The 26,220-nt window shown below is 40.6% G+C and overlaps 2 protein-coding genes across 2 annotated transcripts in view; both read right to left on the reverse strand.

Annotated features, from left to right (window-relative positions):
- Positions 1 to 552: 552 nt before the first annotated feature.
- LOC131960866 (NXPE family member 3-like) overlaps positions 553 to 26,220 on the reverse strand; it is a 33,615-nt gene continuing 7,947 nt past the window's right edge. Inside the window, exons 2-8 of the mRNA XM_059326141.1 lie at positions 20,970 to 21,035; positions 15,211 to 15,342; positions 13,118 to 13,558; positions 9,859 to 10,154; positions 7,400 to 7,470; positions 5,316 to 5,522; positions 553 to 5,233 (exon numbers count right to left, since the gene is read on the reverse strand). Coding sequence (XP_059182124.1) covers positions 4,680 to 5,233; positions 5,316 to 5,522; positions 7,400 to 7,470; positions 9,859 to 10,154; positions 13,118 to 13,558; positions 15,211 to 15,321 — 1,680 coding nt within the window. The 5' untranslated portion in view covers positions 15,322 to 15,342; positions 20,970 to 21,035 and the 3' untranslated portion in view covers positions 553 to 4,679. The remainder of the gene's footprint in view (positions 5,234 to 5,315; positions 5,523 to 7,399; positions 7,471 to 9,858; positions 10,155 to 13,117; positions 13,559 to 15,210; positions 15,343 to 20,969; positions 21,036 to 26,220) is intronic.
- LOC131960882 (E3 SUMO-protein ligase ZBED1-like) lies at positions 21,265 to 24,813 on the reverse strand. Its single transcript, XM_059326155.1, has 2 exons — positions 24,639 to 24,813; positions 21,265 to 23,915 (listed from the first exon to the last, which is right to left on the reverse strand). The coding sequence occupies exon 2, from the start codon at positions 23,869 to 23,871 to the stop codon at positions 23,464 to 23,466; it is 408 nt and encodes a 135-aa protein (XP_059182138.1). The 5' UTR covers positions 23,872 to 23,915; positions 24,639 to 24,813; the 3' UTR covers positions 21,265 to 23,463.

A 26,220-nucleotide genomic window follows, 5' to 3' on the forward strand; every position in this document is an offset into this window, starting at 1 on the left:
ATGCCAAGGATGCTCTGACCCAAGAGGTGGAGAAGATGGAGGCTTTGAGCAGCAGGACCGGACTACACCTGAGGGAGCAGAGGCAGTGCCTTGCCCAGTAAAGCCCCACGTATGGAAGCACAGCCAGACAGCAGCAGCAGAAAGAGCAGCTTGAAAGGCCTGTTTGAGGAAATCCTGCAGGAGCATGATGAGGAACGTGGGGCAAGTAGCACAAGCACACAGGTTCAAATACAGACATATTTGACAGAGCAAACCGTCCCATGCTCAGACAGCCCCTTCCAGTACTGGGGAGTCAACCAAATTCGGTTTCCCACCCAGGCTGCCACTGCTGCAAAGTTTCTCTGTGCTCCTTCTACCAGTGTTGACAGTGAGAGACTGTTCAGTGTAGTATCCAACATTGTTGATGCAAGAAGGAACAAGCTAGGAAGAGAGAGAGCAGAAATGCTCATCTTCTTGAAAAATAATCTGCTTTTGCACTTGAAATTATGAGCAATACTAAATTGCTAAAATGCTACAGCAATGTGCAGCCTACTTGTCTTAAGGTATGTTTTGTTTACTGTGCAGCTTCTGCTCTTTTGATTTGTGTTTTTTGAATGTTTACTTTATAGGTTGGTGTTGCACTATATGTTTTTTTTAAATGATTTAAGTTGCTGTTGGACTATTTTTTTTATACTGTTCTATTTAAATGCCTTTTTCATTTTACAATACTGTGGCTGCACTTTTTTTTTTATCCTTGGCTGGTATTCTGATTCTGATTTCACGGTCGCAGTATATTGTATGTATTTATTTTAAATTATGTTTTAATGATAAAACTAAACATGTTATGCTTTGTCACCATTAAAAATGAAAACACTGCAAAGTTTGATCAGCTCCAGGCAATTGTCTAAGATCAATTCTCTGACTCAGACGTGTGGACTTCACGCTGGCTAAAATTTGCGTACACGAGCTGAGAGCAGATGTGAGATCTGATCGTACCTTCCGCTCACGTCCAAATTGATAAATGCAGAACCTTGCGTAGAAATTATCTTACGCCCACTTTACGCTCACTTTCTGTCATACGCTTGTTTGATAAATGAGGGCCATTCTCACGGGAAGTTCACTTTTCATACATGTGGCATGTGCGGGAAAAACAGCGTACGCAATGTTTTTGTGCGTAAGCAGCATTGATACATGAGGCCCCTGGTGATTCAGCTTTCAGCAACTATGCTCTAAAACGCTGGAACAGCCTGTCAGAGGATCTGAGGAGCATTAGAAATATTGATACTTTAAAACGTAAACTTACATTAGTCTCCATGTCCTTTTATTAAATATTAATAAAATTGAATTGATTAAAATTCAGTAAAATATGACAAATCTTTATTGATGTTGTATATTTAGTGTGTCGTGGCAATTTTGACAACTGCACTAAGTTAATGGGTGAGCTGGCCAAACACAAAGCACTCAATACTCTGTTCAGCAAGTTTTATGAGCACATTTGTATTCCATACACTGCACAATTCCGAATGGCTATTTTACAGTACAAAAAAGTCCCGTACACTTATGACAGCTCGACTTATGACTGTTGCACTTTTCAGCATTGACTTTTCAGCAAGACTCAATGCGGCCCTATCTTCCTGCCCTATACATCACATCAGGACAGAGCCCCCTGATCTACATGTTCCCCTCAATCATGGTGTTATCAGAGTTAAGGCCCTAGTGAATTCTCACAAGGCCTTGTGTCTTGAATATCAAGTAGGTCGCCGCCTACTTCTTGTACCACCATGACAGTGGCGGCCCGCTAGGTCAACGAGCACCGGTGGACAGTGTCACTGGTGGACAGTGTCAGCCACTTGAGGAGGAAAGCAGCTCCTATTTTCTTCAGCTGTTTTTTTCTCAATGCAAAACTTGCGCAGCTCGGGAGGACACTGCATCAAAAATGTGAACCAGCATGCGATACTCTTCAGGGGCTTTACTGGTATCACCTTGTGACCACCACAAGAAACGCAGGTAAATCACATGAGCTTTGTCCACCCTGACCTGGTGATACATGGATTTGATGTCAGCCATGATTCCAATGGGCTCTTTGCAAAACCTCATTATAACTCCAACGAGAGAATTTGTCAGGTCAGGGCCCTGTAGCTACACTGTGTTAAGGGATATGCCTTAAATAAGTGGCTGAACAGTCAAAACCACTCTAAGTTTCCTCTTTTTTTGGATGATACACCCTGTGGTGTGGGATGAACCACACTTTTCCTTGGGGCTGTTTCAGTTCTTCCGTGCTTAAGAGAATGTGTGTCTTTTTACCTTTCAGGTTGAGCTTAGACATGAGGGATTTGGAACAGAAAGTTGCAGTGGAGCCAGGATCCAGGAAGGTGTACGCCTGCCTACCTGTCTGTCTGTAACAGGGGGCACTGAGGTTGGGCATGGCCATTGCTGTACATCAGCTATTCTCAACCTTGGGGTCGGGACCCCAATTGGGGTCGCGAGATGATTTCTGGGGGTCGCCAAATCATTTGTTTTAGTCTTTTTGGTCACTTAATGTCTTTTTTTGTTCATCTTGTGTCTTTTAAGGTCATTTTGTGTCTTTTTTTTTTATCATTTTGTGGTCAATTTGTGTCTTTTTTTTAGTCATTTTGTGTGTCTTTTTTGATCATTTTGTGGTCAATTTGTGTCTTTCTTGGTCATTTTGTTTACTTTTTTTGGTCATTTTGTTTCTTTTTTGGGTCATTTTGTTTCATTTTAGGGTGATCTGAACTGAGCATGTGAGATTGTGTTCAGTGAGCGGGGTCGCGGACAACATGCATGTTAAATTGGGGGTCGCGACTCAAAAAGGTTGAGAACTACTGCTGTACATGACTCCTATCTTCAGGTTGAATAACGGTGACTTTGGTATTGCTCTTCATCAAAATAAAAAAAGGGGGACTAAAAGGTAGCCCCTGCTCTGCCTCTAACCACTGGAGCGCTTTCATCAGGGAGTGAACATAGTGGCTTCTCATCCAGCTGCACCTGGGCAGCTGCTGATGCACTAAAGTCCAGCTTATGAACTACAGCTGGAGCTGCAATAGGTTGAACAGGGTTAAGCATGGCCGTTTCAGCTCCTTTAAGATAGTTAATTTTGGCTGTAGTAGCTGTTTCCTTTAACCTCGTCAAGGTATTCTTTACCAATTAGCAGATTGTTTACAATGTTCATTCTCCTTGTTAAATGTGAAGCCTTTCCTGATCTTGATGCGTGCAGATGCGCAACTATGAGGGGCCGTATAGGCCATAATTCAGAATTACCATTCACACACACATATAAAACAAAACACATTCACACACTATAGTAAAAACCTCACACACATACAGGTGAAATGCATTCACAAACACTACTGAAATGTTATGCTGTCTCACACACACTACTGAAAAGCTTTTATGCATACAAGTGAAATGCTTTCATACATACATGTGAAATGCTTTATACATACAACTGAAATGTTGTGCTATGTGGGAGCGGGGGAATATACTCAGGTTGCCTGAGACTTATAATTATGACCTGGGTTATTCACTGACAGGACTGGGTCATTAAGGGATAGGAGAGGTCAGAGTTCAGGGAAGGTATGCAGGTGGAGAAGCAGAATAAGCAAGGACAGGATGTGAAAGCTTCAGCAGACAACAAAACATACAAAGTTTGAAAGGTCATTGAGATGTTCAATCTCCAGATGCTTGGTTAATGGGTGGTAACCAATGCATATCACAAACAAATTGACCAATTGCGTTAAAGAGCCCACCCATTGTACGGGATTTCGCCAAAATCCGAGAAGAATAAGTGTAACTTTAAGGGAGTTTGTAGAGTCCAGCGCTGAGCATTGCATATGGCTATGATTCTTTCAATAAATGGTTGACTTTATTCATTTGTCCTGAGTGTTTTGTAAAACCAAGTTTAGAAGAAAGAACCCGGGTGAGCGGTAGAAGCTGTAAAAGCTTTACGCTCTAACAGCTATCACACACATTATTGAAACGCTCTCATAAATACTACTGAGATTTCAGTGTAATCGGAAGGCTTTTCAGTGTAACTGGAAGGCGTTTCAGTGTAAAAGGAAGGCGGCTCCGAAGAGGAAGTGGAACAGCTTTGGAGCCCACATGTCATCCCGGGAGCTCTCCGGTAATTTAACAGACGCTGCTGCTTTACTGAACAACATTTTGGCATCGGCAGAGACAATTCGAACATTGTCTAATGCAACCGGGCAACAGTCACAGGTTGCCTCAGGTGCCGACATGGTGGAGAGTCTACTTGTGTCGCTTCTTCCATCTCGCGGCCGCAGCAGCCGCAACAACCAGCTGCTGGTCCGGTCTGGACTTCTGTGCCGCGGTATCAAGCTCAGCAGAGCTTCGGCACATGGACATCGTGCACAAGGAGAAGAAGGTGAGATGGATATTTACCCAGTGTATTACTATTCTAACTATGTTTCTGCTATAAGCGCCTGAGAAGACAATAGACATGTTTTGTTTTGTTTTCCTTGCTGACATTAACACAGGTGTTATGGCGAATCAACACATGGCTAATTTGAATATTCAAATGAGCCATGTGTTGATTCGCCATAACACTCGCTCAAGCCAGGGAACACATAATCAAGCACAAATCAAAAATCATTAAAGAAACTTAAATGCGGCTCCTACACTCAGCGTGGTCTGGAATCCCCACTCTTCCTCACCAAACACATCTAGCGACCTTTTTCAGGGCATATATAAGACAAGAGAATGCCAATCATATTTTTAATAATGGGAGGTTCTGGGTGGATCATATGAGGTAGGTTGTGAGCCAAGACCATCTCCCAGGAATCAATGAGATGAACATTCAGTCCTTTGAACATGGCTCTGAGCACCTGATCACGCTGCAATGTGTACCAGTCACTGTTGGTTAGAGCCTCAAAAAGCCCCAAAGCTCTGGGGTTCGCGGTCCTGATGATGACCAGTGTACCCGGAGACCTGTCCAGCAGCCGCACCACTGCTCTGCGGATGTTTTGCAGCCGCCGGATGTAGATCTCCACAGGGAAACTGCCAAAATGAGCCCAGATGCCAAGAACGATGATGGTGTTGGTGCCTCCTATTATGCCATCAAGTTCATTGGCAATATAACGAAGCTCAGTGGTTGGGAATGGGGTGAAGCGGATCGGATTACCATGACAGCGAAACGTCACCAATATGTTGTTTGCGTAGTCTAAGGACATGTAAGGTCCAACTCCCTTTGGGCTGTGCAGATCAAACCCCTTAAGATCTGAAAGTATCACAGAGAGAACAGATGAAGCTGCAGTGGTAACAAAAAAAAAAGTTTCCAGAAATTCCTGTGGATAAGATACCTGGTAGTGCTGCGTTGAGAAATTCAAACCACTGCCTGATGGTGGAGTCTCCATACATGTGGACCACTTTGCCTTTCAGGCACTGACTGATGGCAGAGGCGGTGTTGAATTGGTGAACTGTGGTGCCATCTAGTGCTCGCCACGCACCCTGGTAGTAATAGCCAGAGGGTCCAGACTTCACAATGCTGCTCTTCACCTCAGGTTGACCTGAGTTGAAGTTAAAAGATAAGGATGGGGTTCTTTTTTTGTTTTTCTTGTCCACAAATGAAAAAAACGAAAACCAAGGTCTCTCCCTTACCTGCCTAATCACTCAAGCTCAAATAATTTTGTTACAACAAGAAGGCAGTTTTTATGTGTTCCCTTTTTTTTAAATGGCTTAGTTATTGACAGGTGGATGCTGTAGTTTTCTAAAAAAAACTAAAAAACTTTTACTCTACTATTGTTTTATACACTAATTGCTTAAATATCAGATTCATACACAGTTAATGTCTTTGTAATTACCAGGAGTGTATGAAGAAATGTGTTGAAATACAGTTCCCATCTTAATAGTCATAGAACAATATGTCCATGAAAATGAAATTTTATGTAGCAAAGAATAGAGATAAGAAAGCCATGTCATACATTGGCCAAACATGCAACAGTTGAAAGTCGGATTGATTCAGCATATTAGGCCATTTCAATGTGCCCTAACAAAGACAATGTGTTATGCTGCCATTTGATTGGCTGAAAGGAAGGGACATAAACAGTATGCTCCAGTTAGGCGAGTTCGACTGAGTTTGAAAAGTATGAATGTTAGTGTGGTGTTATCTGACCAGTAGCTCCTTATCGCTGTCTCTGTGTCCCCAACGCTTATAGCTAGCTTTGTCGGTTTAGGACTATCTCTCTACTTCAGTAAGCTTGGGTCCAAATTAATTAAAATCAAATTGTCAATGACATGAAAAGTGACTCATTTGGATTCAAAAAGGTTATATCTAACAATAGAAGGTGGAATGTGCAATCATGCTGACATGTGCGTTCACTGAGCAGATAAAATTAAATATGAAAAGTTGATCGAGAGAATAATATCTGAAAGCAATACAGAATGTCTGAGAGCATTACTGCATATTCCATTATATTTGAAATTATCACCTTTCACTTAAATTTTATGTTTTCCTTTAAATAAAAAACATATGTGACATTACTTAATGCAAAAAAAAGGCACAAATAGGTGGTTAAAATTTCACCAGAATCCAGGTAAAAGGAAATCACTTAAATTTTTTAAGGGGAGGATCTCTCATGGTAAGATTTAAAATGTTTTTGTCTGCCTGTTTTACTTTCATTGTCTGTAACTGGGGATTTCCACCGGGCGCGTTACAGCAGCAGCACGGCTCCACCGCGGTTTTGCTAGAGATTTTTTTTTGCGAGATAACGAGATCACGCGATAATCCTGACCATACGGGAGACCGCAAGATCCCGTGATAAACTCTAAACTCTATTTATACAGTCTATGGATAAACTGTGTGTATAAAGTAAACAACAACAACAACAACCAACAGCTTACTTTGCTTCTCTGGCGTGAAAGATCTGTTGATCTGACCATCTATCCTTATAAAAACAATATGTTATGTCATAAATGATTGTATGATGTTCCACTTCAACAATCAGTCTCTTGTTGTCCGTGTCGCCGATCCTCTGAGACCCTTTGATTGATTGATTGCTGATCTGGTGCCCCGGTCATAACATAATGTTGATGTGAAGTAGTTTTAGGCTGCATGAACTGCGTATTGCGTTTTATTTTGAAAGGGGGCAGAAGTGTTTTACGCTGATTCTGAGTCGGACTTCCTGTCTGGTGCGATCTGCTCTGTTGAGACTCACGGAGAAATAGAAGTCCTACCTAATGCTCGCGTAGAGACGCTGCTGTAACGTTACGCAGCGCGCCCGGTGGAAATGCTCTCATTGATTAGAGTGTTACCTATTTGCAACGGCGAACGCGACGCTGACGTGACGCTGCTGTAACGCGCCCGGTGGAAATCAGGCTTAACACATTCTGTTCTGAACTATTATTATCATCGGCAGTGGTGGCCGTTTTAAAAATCATGCTTTACCTTCATTTTTTGGCAACACGGGGACACTGGCAGGTCCTGAAGCAGGAATGTAGACTTTCATGTTGACACCACTGAGGAAAAGCAAATTTAATAAACATTTCACTTACACACACTACAAAATTAACATAAAAAACAAAAAGGCCAGAAATCTGAAATCATCACACATAGTTTAAACTACCAATAGTAAAAACTCATTAGTTAAAAAAACTCATGAGTTAAAGCTGCACTAGTTAACATTTTTATATGTATAATTTGTAAGGCTTGATCGTAGTGCTGAACCATAGACTGTATATAAATAATGGACGTAGTCACCGTGACGTCACCCATTGGTTTGTGGACTGCCCGTTGGAAGCCTCGAGTTCAGCGTTACACTCGTCGCCATCTTGTTTCCGATACGCGGAGCAGACCATAATTGGACTGTGGCGGAGCGCGAGGGATCTGATCACTGACTACAGCCTCTCTACACCGGCAACCTGACTGAGAGAAGCCGCTGCTAATTCATGTTAGCATTAACTGGAGCATTAACTGGGATGTTAGTTTTGGCTAGCAAAAAAACAAAAACAAAATGTATCTTTCTTACCTCAGAAAACTGAGCAGCGACTCCTTGGAGCGTCTGTTAGTCCAACCAAACGCTGAACAAGACATTTTTACTGAACAAAACGTTCAAATAAACTGTCATTAAGTGAAAATATAGTGTGAAAGGGTCAAAGTTATGAGACCAAACCGCTAAACATCCTCTTTTCTATCTATATAACGTTATATATAACTTTATTGACACGTTGCCGTGGATACGCTCTGCTTCTCTCCTGGTGACGGCTCGCCTTGTCAGTGACCTGTCAATCAAAGCTAGAAACGCCCCAAATCATAAGATTCTTTATCTTCTAAATGGGGCCATTATTAGAACTATTGACATCAGATTGTCTTGAAGAAGATTTTTTGCTAGCGATTGAGACCATAATATTGTCCCTGAAAAATGTTTCTGAGGTAATAAATCAAGTGAGAAGTTTTCAAATTTAGCACTGAAATGAATGGGCAGATTTCTTTTGCAGCCAAACTCAGCACCCCCTACTGGAATTTTTGGTGAATTGCAGGCTTTATGCACTTCCTGGTGGCTTCCATGCTCAGGCACGGAGATTGCCGCCTGTGCTGAACCCACAAATAGTTACCACTAAAGTTTGCAGTTTTCCTCAGCTCTACAGAACTTTGTAGCATCTTTCATGCTTGCAGCCCTAGTTTTGTCTTTGAATTTCCTACCAACAACTGTGGAAGAATGTATTTTGGCTGCCGTTATACTGGAGAATCTACCTACAGCTACTGAATTGTTGATACAGAATGTGTGTCTTCGTCTACTTTTCTCGAGTACACAATTTCTACAACTAGTATAAATATAGTTGTGAGAATGTCTTTTGAAATTATAAGGATCTCTAAGCCGTGTCAGTCTGGCTGGGTTTGAGCCATGTTGCTTGGCCTCGATTTTGTTGTTTTCCCTCCACAAAACTTAATTTAACAAAATAATACAGACATATCACTCCATTCTCATTTATGTCCATGGTCACGTTGGGCACACAATACAGGAGAACAACACTGCTGTGGTTCCTCGCTGGCCCAGTCACATGAGATGTGACTGTTCATTTATTCCAACTTTTTTTGTTTTTGGTTCAAGTAACTGATTGCAGCCAGGTAAAACTTATTTTGGCTGCCTTAAACTTGAATATGTTTTAGGTTTAAGTAACTGATTGAAGGCAAACAATGTATTTTGGCAATCCTTTCCTGTCCAAAACTTGCACGTTTGTAGTGTTTTTTCAGAAATCATTCCGGACCTCTTGAGTAATACTTTTTAAAACCCCTTGTCTATGGGCTTGCCATTGCCCTGACTCACTGTGACTTAAACAAGCTGTAGGTGTGAAAACTATTAACCCTTTACTGGGCAAAGAACCACATTTGGTACCTTCAGCGGACATCCGAAATAGGGTCCCCATGCCATGCCATGAGGTCATAGAACCACATGGATTTCTCCATCTAATCAGTGAAGATCAGGCTACGTCACAGATAGTGGTACAATCGCATCTGACCAATCAGTATAATAATGACAATATAATAATAATAATAATAATAACAACTCAATTGACCCTAATTTGCAACATAAAATTGAAACATTTTTTTTTTTAAAAGTCACAAATGTAAAAGTCTTGAAATGTCCTCTATAACACATTGGAATTTTCAATTTAATTTCAAGTATTTTATTGAGTGCCCCATAAAAGGGTTAAGTATGCATCCTAATGCATTTAAGAAGACCACATCTGTATGATGTTTACGGTAAATAATATCCAGTGTCCTTAGAGAAATTCATTTTTAACTGATGGAGATAAAATTCTGACATTTCACCAACAAGATACACAATGAGTGTATGTATTTATCAGAAGTCACACAAAAAAAATAGTTTCTCTCTGCTCTCTCACCTTTGTAAAAGCTTCTTGTCGTTGGCCTTGAGGTTTTCTTTGAATCCTGCCCTGGCATGGCTTATCCTGGCCTCACAGCTCAGTTTCTTTGGCTTGTAACAGAACCAAGGTTCGCCTGTAAGGAGGTCAGTGAAGTTGCACAGCGGCTGCTGTGTTGGACGTAGGCAGACGTTACAGATGGTAGTTTCAGAGAGTGAGCCTGAGCGGAAGACACTCTGGAAGTCAACTCTGTCAGGCTGTTCACTGTCCAGCCAGCTCAGCACTTGGATAGCCTCACTAGGGTGAACCAGCATCACCTGGTTGGGTAGAGAACCAAAGGTCTGTCACCAAAACACCAGACTGATCCTCAGAGGCCGTATTCAGAAAACATCTTAAAGCAAAAAGAAGCTCCTAACTTATTGATTTAGGAGTATCTCTTCAAAATAAGGTGAGTGTCGGCCCTAATTTAAGGACTTCTAAATTTTTGATTGCCTATCGACTATTTCACAAAGGGTTTTAGGGCTAAAACCATCTCCCAAATCTGTGAAGAGTTAGAAGTGGTTAAGAGGACTCCAATGTCACTCAGTGCAAATCACAAACAATCATAAAATGGCAGCTGCTGGTAATCTGCCTTGCGATCATGTCAACATTTTAGAAACCTTTAGTGATTCTGAGCTTTTGAAAGCTTCTCTGGCATATGTTTTCCTCTGCTTTTATTTTATTTTTTTTGTCTTTTCCAGTTATCCCATTTCCAAATTTACCTTGAATTATTTACTTCATGCACAAGTTGGACACAAAATAAAGTCCGTTTGTGCGACCATTTCATTTTTTTCCCCATTTGCACCTCTCACAATCAGCCATGGTTATTCCTGATAATAATTGGCAATGAGCTACCAGTCATGTAAGAGGCTGACAATTATCTGCAGACATACGTAACTAGCCGTAGCGTATATTACTCTTTGTTTAATTTTAATCTTTTTTTTAATCCGACATTTAGTCTGCATTTTATTTTTAAATCTTTATTTGAAATTGGCAAGCCTACTATTGTATTTCTATCTTTAATTCACTGAGAGACCCAAAACAGTCAATCACATTGCAAACAGCGGTAATTAATTCACCGTTTTCAAAAACTCTGGTCCCTTGATTACTGTTGCCATGTATGTCAAGCTCCTAGGACTGTCAGCAGCGATGGATCAGAGATTTGATGTTTCGCAAGTGTTAGCGATTATTTTTGGAGTAATACCTCCACAAGACAGGCTGCCCATTCACAAAATGCTACAAAGATTAAAATAAGTTCATAGTGGCCTGTTGGGTGCACAGACTGTATATAAATAATGGACGTAGTCACCGTGACGTCACCCATTGGTTTGTGGACTGCCCGTTGGAAGGCTTGAGTTCATTGTTATACTCGTCGCCATCTTGCATCGCTATCTTGTTTCCGATACGCGGAGTGGACCATATTTGGACTATGGAGGAGCGAGAAGGATCTGATCACTGACTACACGCCTCTCTACACCGGCAACCCGACTGAGAGAAGCCGCTGCTAATTCATGTTAGCATTAATTGGAGCATTAACTGGGATGTTAGTTTTGGCTAGCAAAAAAACAAAAACAAAATGTATCTTTCTTACCTCAGAAAACTGAGCAGCAACTCCTTGGGGTGTCTGTTAGTCCAACCAAACGTTGAACAAGACATTTTTACTTAACAAAACGTTCAAACAAATTGTCATTAAGTGAAAATACAGTGTGAAAGGGTCAAAGTTATGAGACCAAATCGGTAAAGTCCTCTTTTCTATCTATATAACGTTATATATAACTTTATTGACACGTTGCTGTGGATACGCATTGCTCTGCTTCTCTCCTTATGACGGCTCGCCTTGTTAGTGACCTGTAGCCACGCCCCAAATCATACGATTCTTTATCTTCTATTTTCTTCTAAATGGGGCCATTATTATAGCCTGGTTATACCCATACTGCCTTGCGCGCTAGAATTTAATTTCGAACCTCCATCCAGTCTGGCAACCAGGACCCTTTCTTAGCCCTGTTTTAGGGATCCAATCACAGAGCGGGGAGGGACGGCAAGACGATGACGCGTACTACTCGGCACTTGGAAGCTTGTAGTTTTCTTACAGATCCAACATGACTGCTGCAGACGCAAAACTCTCTTTAGCTCTAGATGGTGTTTTAAATAGTTTAGAGCGAAAGTTGAAAGGCAAAAGGTCTCTCGGTGGCTCCGCTGTCCCCGGCTCGTAGCGAGATCACCGGTAGCGGGGCTATTATCGCCGCTAGCGATAATAGCCCCGCTTTCTTCTTGCAGAAAGCGAGAACTGGAGAAGCAACGCAGCAAGCAACACTCTCACACAGACACACACACACGACAAACATCCATTTCTGTTGCTCTACTACGTCATCTGGTTTAACTGATACAATTGGCTAAGAGCTACCTACAGACGCTTTTGATAGACAATAGTAGCGCCCAATAAACGGCTCCGGAGGATCGTAAACCACGCCTCCTCTACGGAGAAATGAACGGCTGGTTGCCAGCCCAAATCTCATTTGAGATTAGTCTGGTGTTAGCCAGGCTACCATTATTAGAACTATTGACATCAAATTGTCTTGAAGATGATTTTTTACTAGCAACTGAGACCATATTGTTGTCCTGAAAATTTTTTCTGAGGTAATAAATCAAGTCAGAAGTTTTCAAATTTTGCACTGAAATGAATGGACAGATTTTCCCCCTGCTGGAATTTTCGGTGGATTGCAGGCTTAAGGCACTTCCTGGCCTCAATGCTCAGACATGGAGATTGCCGCCTGGTTGGGTGGTTATGTTCAACACATTCAACAATGCATATGTATGTGCAGGGCTGAAAATTAACTTTTTTTGCTCATAGCACTGGTGCTACAGAGGTTGATAGTTTGGTAGCACAATCCACAAAATCTCTATCAGCGGTAAGGAACTATAGTTACAAACACTGTCACTGGTGCTAAGATGGTAAATCCATAGCACAGACGTTTTCACCCAACTCATAGAGTTGTAGCTTTAACAAGCTACCTAGCTACTGCTGATAGCTAATGTGGCCTTCTTGGGCCTGACATTTTCTGTGGAAGGCTCGAAATGAGACCCTGCTTTTGTCAAAAACATAAACTACTTAGTGCAATGAAAGAAGTGAAGGGTTAGCAGGTTTAACAAGGGGGGCAATGCTTAGTAAACAATGATTTGGTATATCAATTTAAAATCCCTACAGTGCATCTTATTTTGAAATGATAGTTTGAAGCATCACCTGAACCTGTGCGTCTCCTTCCCAGAGTAAAGAGAAAACAGCAGAGTAGCTGCCATTGAGATGATCCACCACCTGCCCAGCCACACCTGCACCAAGCTCCTGATTGCGCAGCTGGGCGAGTAAGAAGTCTCCCCCAAACTTCTTGGGACGGCCCTGGAAGTCAGACATTTTGATCAGAACCTCCAGCTGATCCCCTACATGCCACTGTCCTCCTCCCCTCCCTGGGAGAATGGTGAAGGAGCTGTGAGCTGGATCACTGGTCTGATCCAGGGAAAGAGGAGCTGACAGAGGCGGAGCTTCAGGCCAAGCAATGGAGTCTAGTAGGAGGCGTTCCTCCAGAGCATCCTCAGGTGATTGTGGCTGGAAGGTGCAGAAGCTGTGATGCTTGGCATGCTCAGTGGAATCACTCAGAACACTAATAGTGCTTGTAATGACTTCATGCTGAAATTGGCAAAAGATTGAGAGAGAAAGAGAAAAGTGCCATCAAACAAATGCAAATGTATTAAGCAATACCGTGAATACTGATTGACATTAACATTTCCTGTTGCATCCCTTAGGCAGCTTGAACTAACTAGCATTTGCTTTGCTGAGCGCCTCTCATTTTTCCACTCTAAGTGCGTGAAAGCCTTGAGTTGAGAAAACTTAAACTGAGTGAAAATGCACCAGATTTCATGCTTTTTCCCCATTGTCTGATCAAATTAATTAAATTCATCCAAAATCTACAGTTACTGCCTGGGGTTGTATGCCCCTCTGCAAACCTGTCGAGTTGCAGTTTACATCCATGTCTGTCCAGTCACGCATTTAGCCAAGACAGTAGACATTACTTCAAATACAGATGTTTCATCAAAGAAGCTACAAAAAAAATGGATGCTTCGCACACATCTTCAACCAGTTCTCTCAGAAGATCTGTACAATTACCACAGTTTTAAGGTTGCCATGCAACTTTGGTCTAAGCACTTCAGTATCTGACCAAATGACTGTTCCTGGGTTATGGTGTTGAACAATGGCCAGAACAGTGAAGTTGACCTTTGACCATTTTTGGCTAAGGACAGGTGATTCAGTGACAACAATAAAAATGGACATGACTACAAATTGCGCTGTTTGATCTTGGTTTTTTCCAACAAGAAAGACAGTGCTGTGTGATTTAGCCTTTTTGGGGAGCATTTCAAGGCCCAATGAACAGTTCCAGAGTAAAGCTTATACACCCTGGTTCAGTAGGTAGCAGCATGCGCCTTTAATGTAAATTTGTACTAATAAACCAAACAAGAGGAGACTTCCGCTGGCTGAAGAATCAAACTTCCAGTTTAACCTTACTTTGACTTTCTAGAGTCTAAAAAAATGTAATTGTGAGGCTCTATTTGACTCTCCTAATGTAACAGGACCAAATTGTTCAAATTTTGATTGTGAAACAAGTAATTTCCAACTCTAATGGGCAAAAATTAACAAATATCTTATTAATTACATATCTGTTGGTCTATATACCAAACACCACTTATACTAAGGACTGACTGACATTGTTGTTATCCTTTCAATATCTGGACTGTGAAATGTGCTATAATTTTTAAATGTGTTTTCAAATATGTGATTTTTACAGGCACATTGTGTTATGTGAATGTAAATACATGTACAGGCTGACAAAGTAAAGTTGAGAGCAGTTAAACACTAAGCAGAGAACAGGAAGAGACACACAAACCTCTAGAAGAAACCACACACGCATGCACACACACACACACACACAAAATAGGATGGCACTCCCAGAGTGCGCGCGCGCACACACACACACACAACTTCCCAGCCCCTACAACTCTGTGTCAACTGTTATTCAATGTTTTTCTAAGGCAGAAGGTTAAAAGTACACTATAAAAAGGAAATATAGATATAAGATTTTGGAATTTAATTTAACGAGCATATATACCTACAATAAGCATTTTAATCAACTCCTAGAACTGTTTAGAGAAAATAAATGTCAATTGGGAGCCCTTAGGAGGGTGGGGCCCTGCTTCAGTAGAAAAGGAAGAAACATAGCTCAGGCTGCCAATCAATATGTAATATGTTCCACTTTTTGTGTAATCCTACAAAATCCAAGTTCTCACCTTCAGGACCTCCATGTTGCGTAGCATAAATATTAGGACAGCCACAGCCAGAAAAAGGAAGATGGCGATGTACTCCCTTCTCATACAAGCTCTGACATTCATGATAGTCATGATAGACCACTTCCTTTGGTACTGAATCAAAAAATATAAGCAAAAATACAACTGGGTAAATGACACCTTTGTTATTGGGGAAAATATATACTATATATACACAATGGCAAGAAAAATTATGTGAACCCTTTGCAATTACCAAGTTTTCTGCATTAATTTGTCATAAAACGTGATCTGATCTGCATCTAAGTCCCAAGTACAGACAAACACAATGTGCTTGAGTTTGAGTTTATTTATTTAAAACAGGGACAATACATATTAATGAACATATACATGTAAATATGCAAGATTATAGCCAACAGCTAATTTCCATCTTTAGTCCCTTTGGCAGGTTGATGTCAATACCATAACAATAAAAACAATAAAACATCGATAACAAGTTGGCAGTTGGCCTTCATGGCCAGAATGAGCAGGAGGAGAGAAAACGTGTCCTTCAGCACAATAGAACAGAAAAGAAAAAGAGAAGCAAGAACAATGAAAAGTATAGTGGATCATGGAACATCCAGGCCAGGGGTCAGGGGACCAAACGTATTTCACTAGTGTTAAACGCTATGTTTATTATATCAAAGGGTTGATTAAAGTGCAGAGTGCTTAAGTGTTAAAGTGTTAGGTGCGTAATTATATTGCAGATTGCCCGATTGCACAGTAAATATAAAGTCTTATTTTAAATGCACAATAATCAATACACATTACATTTATTAAGTACCAGCAATGGTAATTTTATGATATTGGGAGTGCCCATTTTTAAGAATATAAAGTGCATCTTGCCTTGCACGTAGCCCTAATACCTAAAAAGTAAATAAATATATAATAAATAGCGAAGATATTAATGGGGAAGAGGGAGTATAGTAATCATAATAAAGCAGTGATGTTTATGTATGTACTCAGTAGAAATTGCGGATGGTACCCCAACAATTAGCTAACATTAAAACAAATATACAAGTTTAGGCACAGTTGTGACAACAGTGTTGTTCTGCCAATAGCCAAGCTTTAAGATGTTTGCTAAAAGAGGCGAGAGTCGGGAGTTCACGTATTGTGTTTGGTATTGAATTCCAGGTGTGAGAAGCACGAACAGAGAAAGTGGCTTGACTAAAGGCACTTTTTCTAAAAGGAACTACACAGTCACCTCTAGAAGCAGCTCTTGTTGATCTGTTTGAGTTTTTTTTCACAAATTCTTGTAATGGAGGAGGTGCTTTGCCATGGAAGAGTTTGTAAATCAAGATGCCGTCGGTGTGTTCAACAGTGTTGTCCCAGCTTAACCTAATGCCACACAAACAATGATAATATTTCATGTCTTTATTGAACACATCTATTCTGACCTCACGACGTATCCAAGCAAAGCTAGACAGATAGCGAACAAAAACTCATATAAAACGTGTACTTAAGAAGGTGTGGCTTTACTGATGTTTCTACTGTAAAACTGAAGCATACAATACAAACAAATATATACATTTTCTGCATACACTGCTTACTATAAACCAGTGCTTCTCAATTATTTTCTGTTATGCCCCCCCAAGAAGAAGAAAACCTTTTGTGCCCCCCCTCTCTCCGCTGCGACTATAAATAGTAGAATTTCTCTTTAAAATTAAGGACTTATAACAATGGTGTTAGGTGTACTTATATTATATGCATAACATTGTATCCTTATTAACATTAAAGAAAACAAAAAAGAAAAATGGAGTTACGCCTGCGAGCTAGTTCAGGCAGACGACTTGAGATGCTCTGCTTAATTCCCACGACATGCCTCACTCCTCATATATCCTCTGCTAAACACACGACATGCCTCACTCCTCATATATCCTCTGCTAAACACACGACATGCCTCACTCCTCATATATCCTCTGCTAAACACACGACATGCCTCACTCCTCATATATCCTCTGCTAAACACACGACATGCCTCACTCCTCATATGTCCTCTGCTAAACACACGACATGCCTCACTCCTCATATATCCTCTGCTAAACACACGACATGCCTCACTCCTCATATATCCTCTGCTAAACACACGACATGCCTCACTCCTCATATATCCTCTGCTAAACACACGACATGCCTCACTCCTCATATTTCCTCTGCTAAACACACGACATGCCTCACTCCTCATATATCCTCTGCTAAACACACGACATGCCTCACTCCTCATATTTCCTCTGCTAAACACACGACATGCCTCACTCCTCATATATCCTCTGCTAAACACACGACATGCCTCACTCCTCATATTTCCTCTGCTAAACACACGACATGCCTCACTCCTCACATTTCCTCTGCTAAACACACGACATGCCTCACTCCTCATATATCCTCTGCTAAACACACGACATGCCTCACTCCTCATATTTCCTCTGCTAAACACACGACATGCCTTACTCCTCATATATCCTCTGCTAAACACACGACATGCCTCACTCCTCATATGTCCTCTGCTAAACACAAGACATGCCTCACACTTCTTCATTAACATGTTGGTGAAAACTGCAAATAAAGCGATTTTTAACTTAAACATTACAACAAACACAGCTGTAAACATGATAAACATTGCTTGTATATAATTGTAAATGAAAACACTTAACTTAATTTATCAAATACATTAATTTATGAAATCACTGCTTATATATAAACATGTCAAATGCAAATCAAACTTACGGCATTGCCTCTATGATGCTTCAGAGTGGATGCGCAGATTCATGCAACACATGTCTGCCTTCCTTTGTTCCAGTCAAACAGGAAGTAACTAAACAGGAAGTGACTAAATAGGGGTTGATCCCAGAGGAAGTGACTAAACAGAATGTGACATCATAATATTAAGTAAACAAATAATATATTTACAAAATAAATTTGTAAACTTTAAGTAATCATCCACCTCTTGTTTCTAACTTAAATTAAATACCAATAAATGATCTAAAGTAAACATTACAAAAAGCCTTAGAGGCGACACACCTCATCAGTAAAATCCCACAGGTCTCCCTCTGCCTGTCATTGCTGCTGCTACCCCGTCATATCGCTGCCTGCTCTCTCAGCCCCACCACCACCCCAGCATCCACCTGTAGACTCCGACTGGGGGGAATATATTCATCACTCCTCAATATATGCCTGCTTAAATTGTCTGCGAGGAGTGATGAGGTCGGAGTCTAAACGCCAATGTAAATCTTGTGCTACTGCTGCAATAAACATTTCAACGTGAGTTGTCTGACTGAAATAAAGATCAACTTACAACAAAGAATAACCTTATTAACATTGTTTTTAGTCTGTAACAGAAAATATTTAAAGTGCATCAAAATGCTTGCAATTTGCAAAATAAAAAATGTATATTAACTCCTTATTTTAACTATAAAGATTTTTAATTCAGTGCTCTAATAGTTTGATACTGAAAAATAAAATTAAATAAAATCAATAAATAATAAATTCAAATTGATCAGCAACATTAACTCAGGAGCACACCATATAAAACAATTTAACCTACAAAACAAAAATGAATGAAACAACTTGTGCTGATATTTCTTTTATCAAAAGGAAGAAGTCGGGATTAAAAGTGGGATGATTGTTGGCAATATTCGGAATTTTTTCCAAGGCTCAAACATAAAGAAAACACTGGGCTGCATGCACACTCTAGGCTGCTCTTTGTTCAACTGAAAAACATGGCTTCAAAGTGAAACTTTCACTCAAAGTGAAACAAGTGAAAACGAAACTTAGGAAACTCAACACTACCAAAATTGTCTACTAGGTGGTAGTAACTGAAGGGATCACTGAACAGGGGTCAGCACAACATCCATTAAACATTCAAAGTGATGGTGGAAAAAGTAAGTAAACCCTTGATTTAATAACTGGTCGAACCTCCTTTGGCAGCAATAACCTCAACCAAACACTTCTGATAGCTGCTGATCAGACCTGAACAACGTTCAGGAGGAATTTTGGACCAATCTTCCTTTCAGAACTGCTTCACCTTAGCCATATGGATAGGATGTCTGGTGTGAACGGCTCTCTGGAGGTCATTCCACAGCATCTCTATTGGATTGAGGTCTAGGCTCCGACTGGGCTGCTCCAAAAGGCAGATTTACTTTTGTGAAGTCAAAGTAGATTTACTTTGATGTTTAAGGTCATTGTCCTGCTGCATCACCCAACTTCTACTGATCTTCAGCTGACAGGCAGCCACCCTGACATTAACCTGTAGAATACCTTGATAAAATTGGGAATACTAATAATAATTTTCCCTTCAATGATTGTATGTGGTCCCGGCCCTGAGGCACCAAAACAGCCCCATGTCATGATGCTCCTCCATCATACTTCACTGTTGGGATGATGTTCTCCTATTGAATGCAGGGCCCTTTTTACACCATAACTATTGCTGCTTGTTCTTCATGAACAATTTCACGATAATTTCATCGGTCCACAAAACATTTTCCCAGTAGTGTTGCGGAGCGTCAAGGTGCTCTTTGGAAAACTTCAGGCATGCAGTGATGTTTCTTTGGAAAGCAGCGGCTTCCTCCTTGGTGTCCTGCCATGGACGCCATGCCTGTTCAATCTTGTGTGTGTTGGTAGACTAGAGATGACTAGAGATGTTAACCAGTTCCAATGAATTCTTCAAGTCTTTACTTGTTACTCTGAAGTTCTTTTTTTTTTACCTCACTGAGCTTTCTGCGTTGGGCCTTTGGAGTGAACTTGGCTGAGCGTCCACTTCTAGGGAGAGTAGCAGGACTAAATCATCTCCATTTGAGGACCATTTGTCTGACTGTGGACTGGTGAATACCTAAAGTATTTGATTTACTTTGTAACCCGTTCCAGTCTGATGCAAATCAACAATTCTTGATCGCAGATCAAGAATTGTTGATCGCAGATCAAGAATTGTTGATTTCTTCAGAGATCTCTTTTTTTGCGAGGCAAGGTTCACATCAGCAGATAATTCTTGTGAATAGCAAACTCAAAAAGTTTGAGTGTTTTTTACAGGTCAAAGTATCTCTACACCTCACTCAAATCTCCTTTCATTGTAAGGACTCCAGTTTGCTAATTCCTGACTCCAATTAGCTCTTTATGGAGTCATTAGCCAGGGTTCACTTACTTTCTCCACCATCACTTTGAATGTTTAATGGATGCAATAAAGACATGAAATATTATAGTAGTTTGTCTGATATGAGGTTAAGCACATTGTGTTTGTCTATACTTCAGACTTAGATGCAAATAAGATGTTTTATGACAAATTAATGCAGAAAACTAGGTAATTTCAAAGCGTTCACATACTTTTTCTTGCCACTGTATATTCAAAAAGGAGGTGCAATAATCCAAGAAAAAAACGTCACATTTTTGGAGAAAAAACACAATGAAAATTTGAATGTTGTGTAAGATTATAAAGTGATACATTGGCAAGAAACAGTATATTAGTAAATAGTTGCAGCAGTATGGACCATGACTGCATCAGGTAAGTGTATCTATATTGAAATTAAGTAAGTAGGTTAGGATGGTGGATCAGGAGGGACAAAAAGACCATCAATCAATCAATACGCAGTGCCTCGAGCACACTGTAGCATTTACAAAAATTGCTCAAAATCAACTGGAGGGAATGTCATAGAATGTAGTTTTCCTGACATTTGTTTGTATCATTTATCTAAGCTCCTTGTTAAGAAACAACTTTGTTTAACTAGCGAACTTACCCGGTTTTATGTTCGTCAATGTTCATATATGCTTCTCCCCAGCAGTAGCAGATTTTCTCTTGGTCACTATAGGGGGAAAAAAACAACTGAATGATGTGCTGGCAAACCTGTATGAGAGAAATGTTTCAAAATCCTTTTTTTCTACACTGACTTGTAAGGGCTTGTAAGTTTGACACAGATATGGACACAGAAGCCTAATAGTCAGGGGGTTAGAACCAGATTTGAGAAGAATGGGGACACGCACCAAATATCCAGGGGCGTGTCTAGGACTTTCTTTCTATTTTTTTTTTGGGGGGGGGGGGGGGGGGGGGCATGCTCGGGGCACAGACTGTGGAAAGGTGGCACACTGAAATTACATTTGAAATGTCCCACAGTCTTAAACATAATAAACAGTAGGCTGAGGTATGTATAGAACTATTTTATTTACCCAAATATTGCACAGAACAGTGTAACCTCCGGCATTTAGAAATCATATCTGACTGAGTAAAATGTTTTCTTTGTTTGAATGGGTTTATCTATGCTCCTGAAGAGTATACTTGTGTATAACCTAGTAGTAATAGTATAAGTTTCAGCACGATAAAACTTGTGTTTCATAGGCATCTAAGCCTAGCTCTTTGTTACCTTAATGAGACAGAAACAACCAGTTGAGTTTAGTTAGGAGCAACTTTATTTTTTTTTTTTCTTCGAGGAGATGGAGGAGTAGAGGCTGGAGGAGGTAGAGGAGGAGCGGCTGGAGGCTCACAGGTAAGGTTGAAAGAATAAACATTAGTCATGAGATGAAGCATTGTGACATGAGCTGGGTCAAGAACTCACAGTAGGGAGGGAGTGACATAGTTTATTAGGCAATATTAATATTAGGATAGACATTTCACCTTTTATTATGTTTATCTTAGCCGGATCAGCAACAGCCAGGGGTCAGTGGATGCTCAGGCAGTAAAGGAGCATAAGATGGAAGAGCAGGGCCAGATCAGATAACTGAGCCATATCAGCCCAATCCAAAGGAAATAGCAGTTCAAAAACTTGCAAAGAGAACCCCACATTTCCAAGAGAAATGGTTCAAAGAATTTCCTTGGATTCATTACAGCCATAGTGTGAATGGAGTCCTTTGCTTTTACTGTCGAAAAGCATTTCAAATTGACCAGTCTTCACTCACAAAAAACACTGATCCAGCATTTGTCTCAACCAAGGTTATAATAGTTTTGGATTTTCTGTTAGTTTTAGTTTTTATTTAGTTTTTAATTTTTGTTTTCAAATTTAGTTAGTTTTAGTTAGTTTTTAGAGTGAGTGTGTTAGTTTTTATTTTTTGAAAATCCTTAGTTTTAGTTTAGTTTTTATTAGTTAGTATTAGTTAGTTTTAGTTTTTTGTAATGGGGTATTTGTTGGGTGCAAGATTCAAAAAGGTCACCTTAAATATTGTGTAATAAAAACACATACACAAAGACACAATTTTAAAAAATGTATTTAGTTAGGAAAGATGAACAGCCATCCACAAATCACAGTTCACAAGATAGACTTAAGTACAAAACATCTATAATACTGCTTCTGAGGTTAGATGCAGGTAGTGTGCCAGGTAAATATCTATAGCCAACAGACTAAAGAGACACACATGACCATAACAAGATAAACCCATTTATGAGACATGTCACATTGCTTAGGAGCCACAAGTCTCAGTGAGCTCTATCTGAGAAAAACAGGAACAAACTCAAAAACCCCATCAGACGAACTAACTCAAAATTAACTGCATATGAATTGCACTGCCCAGCACTAGAGGTGCAGCAGCTATATGGCAAATTATTGCAGTTGATTAACAATACCTCTTGTGTTATATTATACATCATAAAGTAAATAAAGTGAATGTTTTGAACACATAAAGAGCCCTGATTTAAACGTACATACATAGCCTTCTGTTCAACATGGTAAACAAAAAGTCCTTGCATTTTGAATGCATGAGCTGTCTCAAATACAGCTTTTCAAGGTGTGTGTGAGTGTGTGTTGTGTCTGTCTGTCTGTCTGTCTGTCTGTCTGACTGTGGTGCGAAAGAGAGAGATGGGTGTACTTCAGTCAAGCAACAATTTCTTGTTGATCTTGAGGAAAACACGCTGCTCCAGAGATGTGGTTGTTCTGTTTCTCAGGCCAGATGACAAAAGCCCACACACAGAGAAGATGCGCTCCACAAAGGCTTGTGAGGCAGGGGCACTAACGAGATCTAATGCCGCAGGGGCCAGTTTTGGATAGACCCCCTCTCTTGCTCTCCAGAACTGCAATGGTGTTTCATTAAACACACCCACTTTGACATCATCGGTATACTTCTTCATTTCGGTCGACAAACTATTGCTCACATCAGGCTGATGTGTTGATGACACGTTGACCTCCATACGGGATGCAAGGAAGCGGTATTTCTGAAGAACAGTAGGATCAGGGTTAAGAATGGCAGCAAAACGTTCTCGCAAGGACTTCAGCAGGATTTGAGCCAGTTGCTTCCCAGCAGTAGTCGTCAGCAGGTGAGCAGGTTGAGCAGGCATGGCACTACTTGTGAGAGTGACTGGCTGTCACTCGGAAGCTGGTCTGTGTGAATGGCAAAGGGCTCCAGCAGCTTGACCAGGTTCTCCAGCTTAGCCCAGTCGCTTGTGAGAAGTGTGTCCAGGCCCAACTCCTCAAGTACTTGGTTTAGTTCAGCTCTGATCTCCAGCAGTCTTCTCACCATATCAAAAGTGCTGTTCCAGCGTGTGCTACAGTCCCGGACCAGAGTTTTGCCACACTTTTTGATCATTGCTTCATTTGCCACTGACGATTTCCTCACAGCATGTACCAGCTTTCTTGCTCTTGTTATGAGTGAATCAGCACTTGGGTGCTTCATGGCATCTTTCAGCGTGAGCTGAAGGGTGTGGGCAAGGCATGGCATTCTCTGGAACTTGTTGTTCTCCCAATCATCTGGCAGGTCAAGTTCTTTGCAAAAAGAGAAAACAGACAAATAATTAGTTTTAAGCATCAAATGTACAACACACTAAAATAGCTGTACTTGCATAACCTTGCTTGTTTTAATACATTTAATTTCTTACACTACGAGCTCCTGAACTCCTCCTGAACTCATGACATTGTTTTATATTGTGTCTCCACAATTAATTGCAATCATGGACATAAAATAATAGGAAATGATAATAACTATAATATCAAAGTGAAGACTGTAAATGTGAACTTCAAACTTTTGAACCTGTGCTAAAATAGTCTACTTATTTTTACTTTTTAAAAGGTGTGTACTACTTGGGTTGGAAACTTTTAGATTTTGAGTTGGATTATATCAGTAGCCAACAGACTGCTGGTGTAGGCTAATTGAGTACAAAAGCATTGTTTTTGTGTCAATAATGACTTATATAAAATATCTAAATATCATAACTCATATTAGGTTTCAAAGAAAAAAATAAAAGGGACCACATTCATCTAAGGTTGGGCAAGGTTGCAGCATACACATGACCAAAGGCTATCTGTAGTATCTAAGGAGTACATAATTGCACGAAATGAGAGCAAGTAAACAAGGATTTTCCTCTCCAACTGTCAATGGGGAAATATCAAGTAAAGCTTACAATGCTGTTTAAATCATAATATTTTATATAAAAAAACAGACGATCAAATATTTAAGTAGTTATTATTTGTCACCAAAACCACACTTACCGAGGTCTCCACTCTCCTCATCCTCCACGTCTGACTCCTCTGACTCTGACTCGATTGTCAGAGCATCCTGGCCGTCTCCAGCGCCTCTTGCCTGAGCCTGTGAACCTGCTGCTGACTCCCACACTGCTCCCGGCGTCTGTCCCCAAGCAGCCGCACAGCCTTGACGATGTTGGAGCCGTTATCAGTCACAATGAGCAGCACCTTGTCCTCTCCTATATCCCATGCATCTAATGTCTGATCGATGCAGCGGGCAATGGACTCCCCGGTGTGTGGGTGCTCCATTCGGTGTAGGTTAATCAAAGCATGGTGAGCCTGGCCTCCAGGCCGATGGTAAAAACAGGCTGACACACCCATGAAAGATGCTGTTAATCCTCGCTTGCTCCAACCATCTACACACAGGGTCAGCTTCCTCGCCTCCTTTATGAGCTCTTTCAATTTCTGTTTTGCTTTATCCATCTTAGCCCCAATAAGGTTATTGAGTCTCGCAGCTCCGGGTGTTCTGGATTTTGGTTCGAGCGAAGTGCTGAACTTTTTGAAGCCAGTTGACTCACACAATCTAGTACACATCCCAGTCTCAATAAACATATTCACTAAAGCTTCCTCCCGCTTGCGGTGTTCCTGCGTATTTACTAGCCAGCAGCTATTTGGTCGCCGGTGGAGGGAGTCCATTATGTTTACGGTTGTTTTGTATTCCTTCCCCGTGCTGCCTGGCTGTAGCTTCTCCTCCGGGGGAGGGGGGCAGAGAGGCTACCTTGTCCAGGTACTCTAAATTAGCATTCTTGTGAGAGCTTTTCAAATGGACTTTCAGGTTGGTGGGGTTTTTCCCCTTCAGAAGTTGTCCACATACGTTATTACCTGCTTCCACTATAAGGCACTTGCTGCTATCTGTAACACTGTCGTATTCGAAGAAATCCCAAATAGGACTTTGTCGCTTTCTCCCAACTTTCGCAGTCGCCATAGTGCCAAGCGGCGTGTGTAGATTGTCAACAGAGGTGACGTCGGAGACCATGAGGTCCCGTAATGTGTCGGCAGCTGGCGTAAAACTGCCAGAGCTAAATAAATACATTTCATATTAACCAAAAAGGATTATGTATGAAAAAAGTTGACAAAGACGAAAACGAAGGACATTTTAACTATAATTACAGTTAGTTTTAGTTAGTTTTGTAACTACACAATACAGTTTCAGTTAGTTTTCGTTTTTTTCAAAACTCTCGTTTTTATTTTTATTTCAGTTAACGAAAATGTTTTTTCAATTCTAGTTTTCGTTATTTCGTTCGTTTTCGTTAACTATAATAACCTTGGTCTCAACTGGGTTCAGAAATTGGAAAAAGGCTGTGGAGAAATTTACAGATCATTCAAAAAGCAAGTCTCATAAGCTTGCAGTCACTACTCATTGTCTACTAGAAAACACAGTGAACTGAAAGAGTTTGAGTTTCATTAAAGATACTTGTGTCCTCCCCCAAATACTTGAAAAGGAATGCTTGTTGTAGGTGTGCTTCTTGTATATTATATAGTATCATAACATTACTAGTATTATTGTTTGAAATCTCTGATGAATCTCATCATAGTGTACACACACCGG

This window comes from Centropristis striata, chromosome 22 (assembly GCF_030273125.1).
Source record: "Centropristis striata isolate RG_2023a ecotype Rhode Island chromosome 22, C.striata_1.0, whole genome shotgun sequence".
NCBI classification, from domain to species: domain Eukaryota; kingdom Metazoa; phylum Chordata; class Actinopteri; order Perciformes; family Serranidae; genus Centropristis; species Centropristis striata.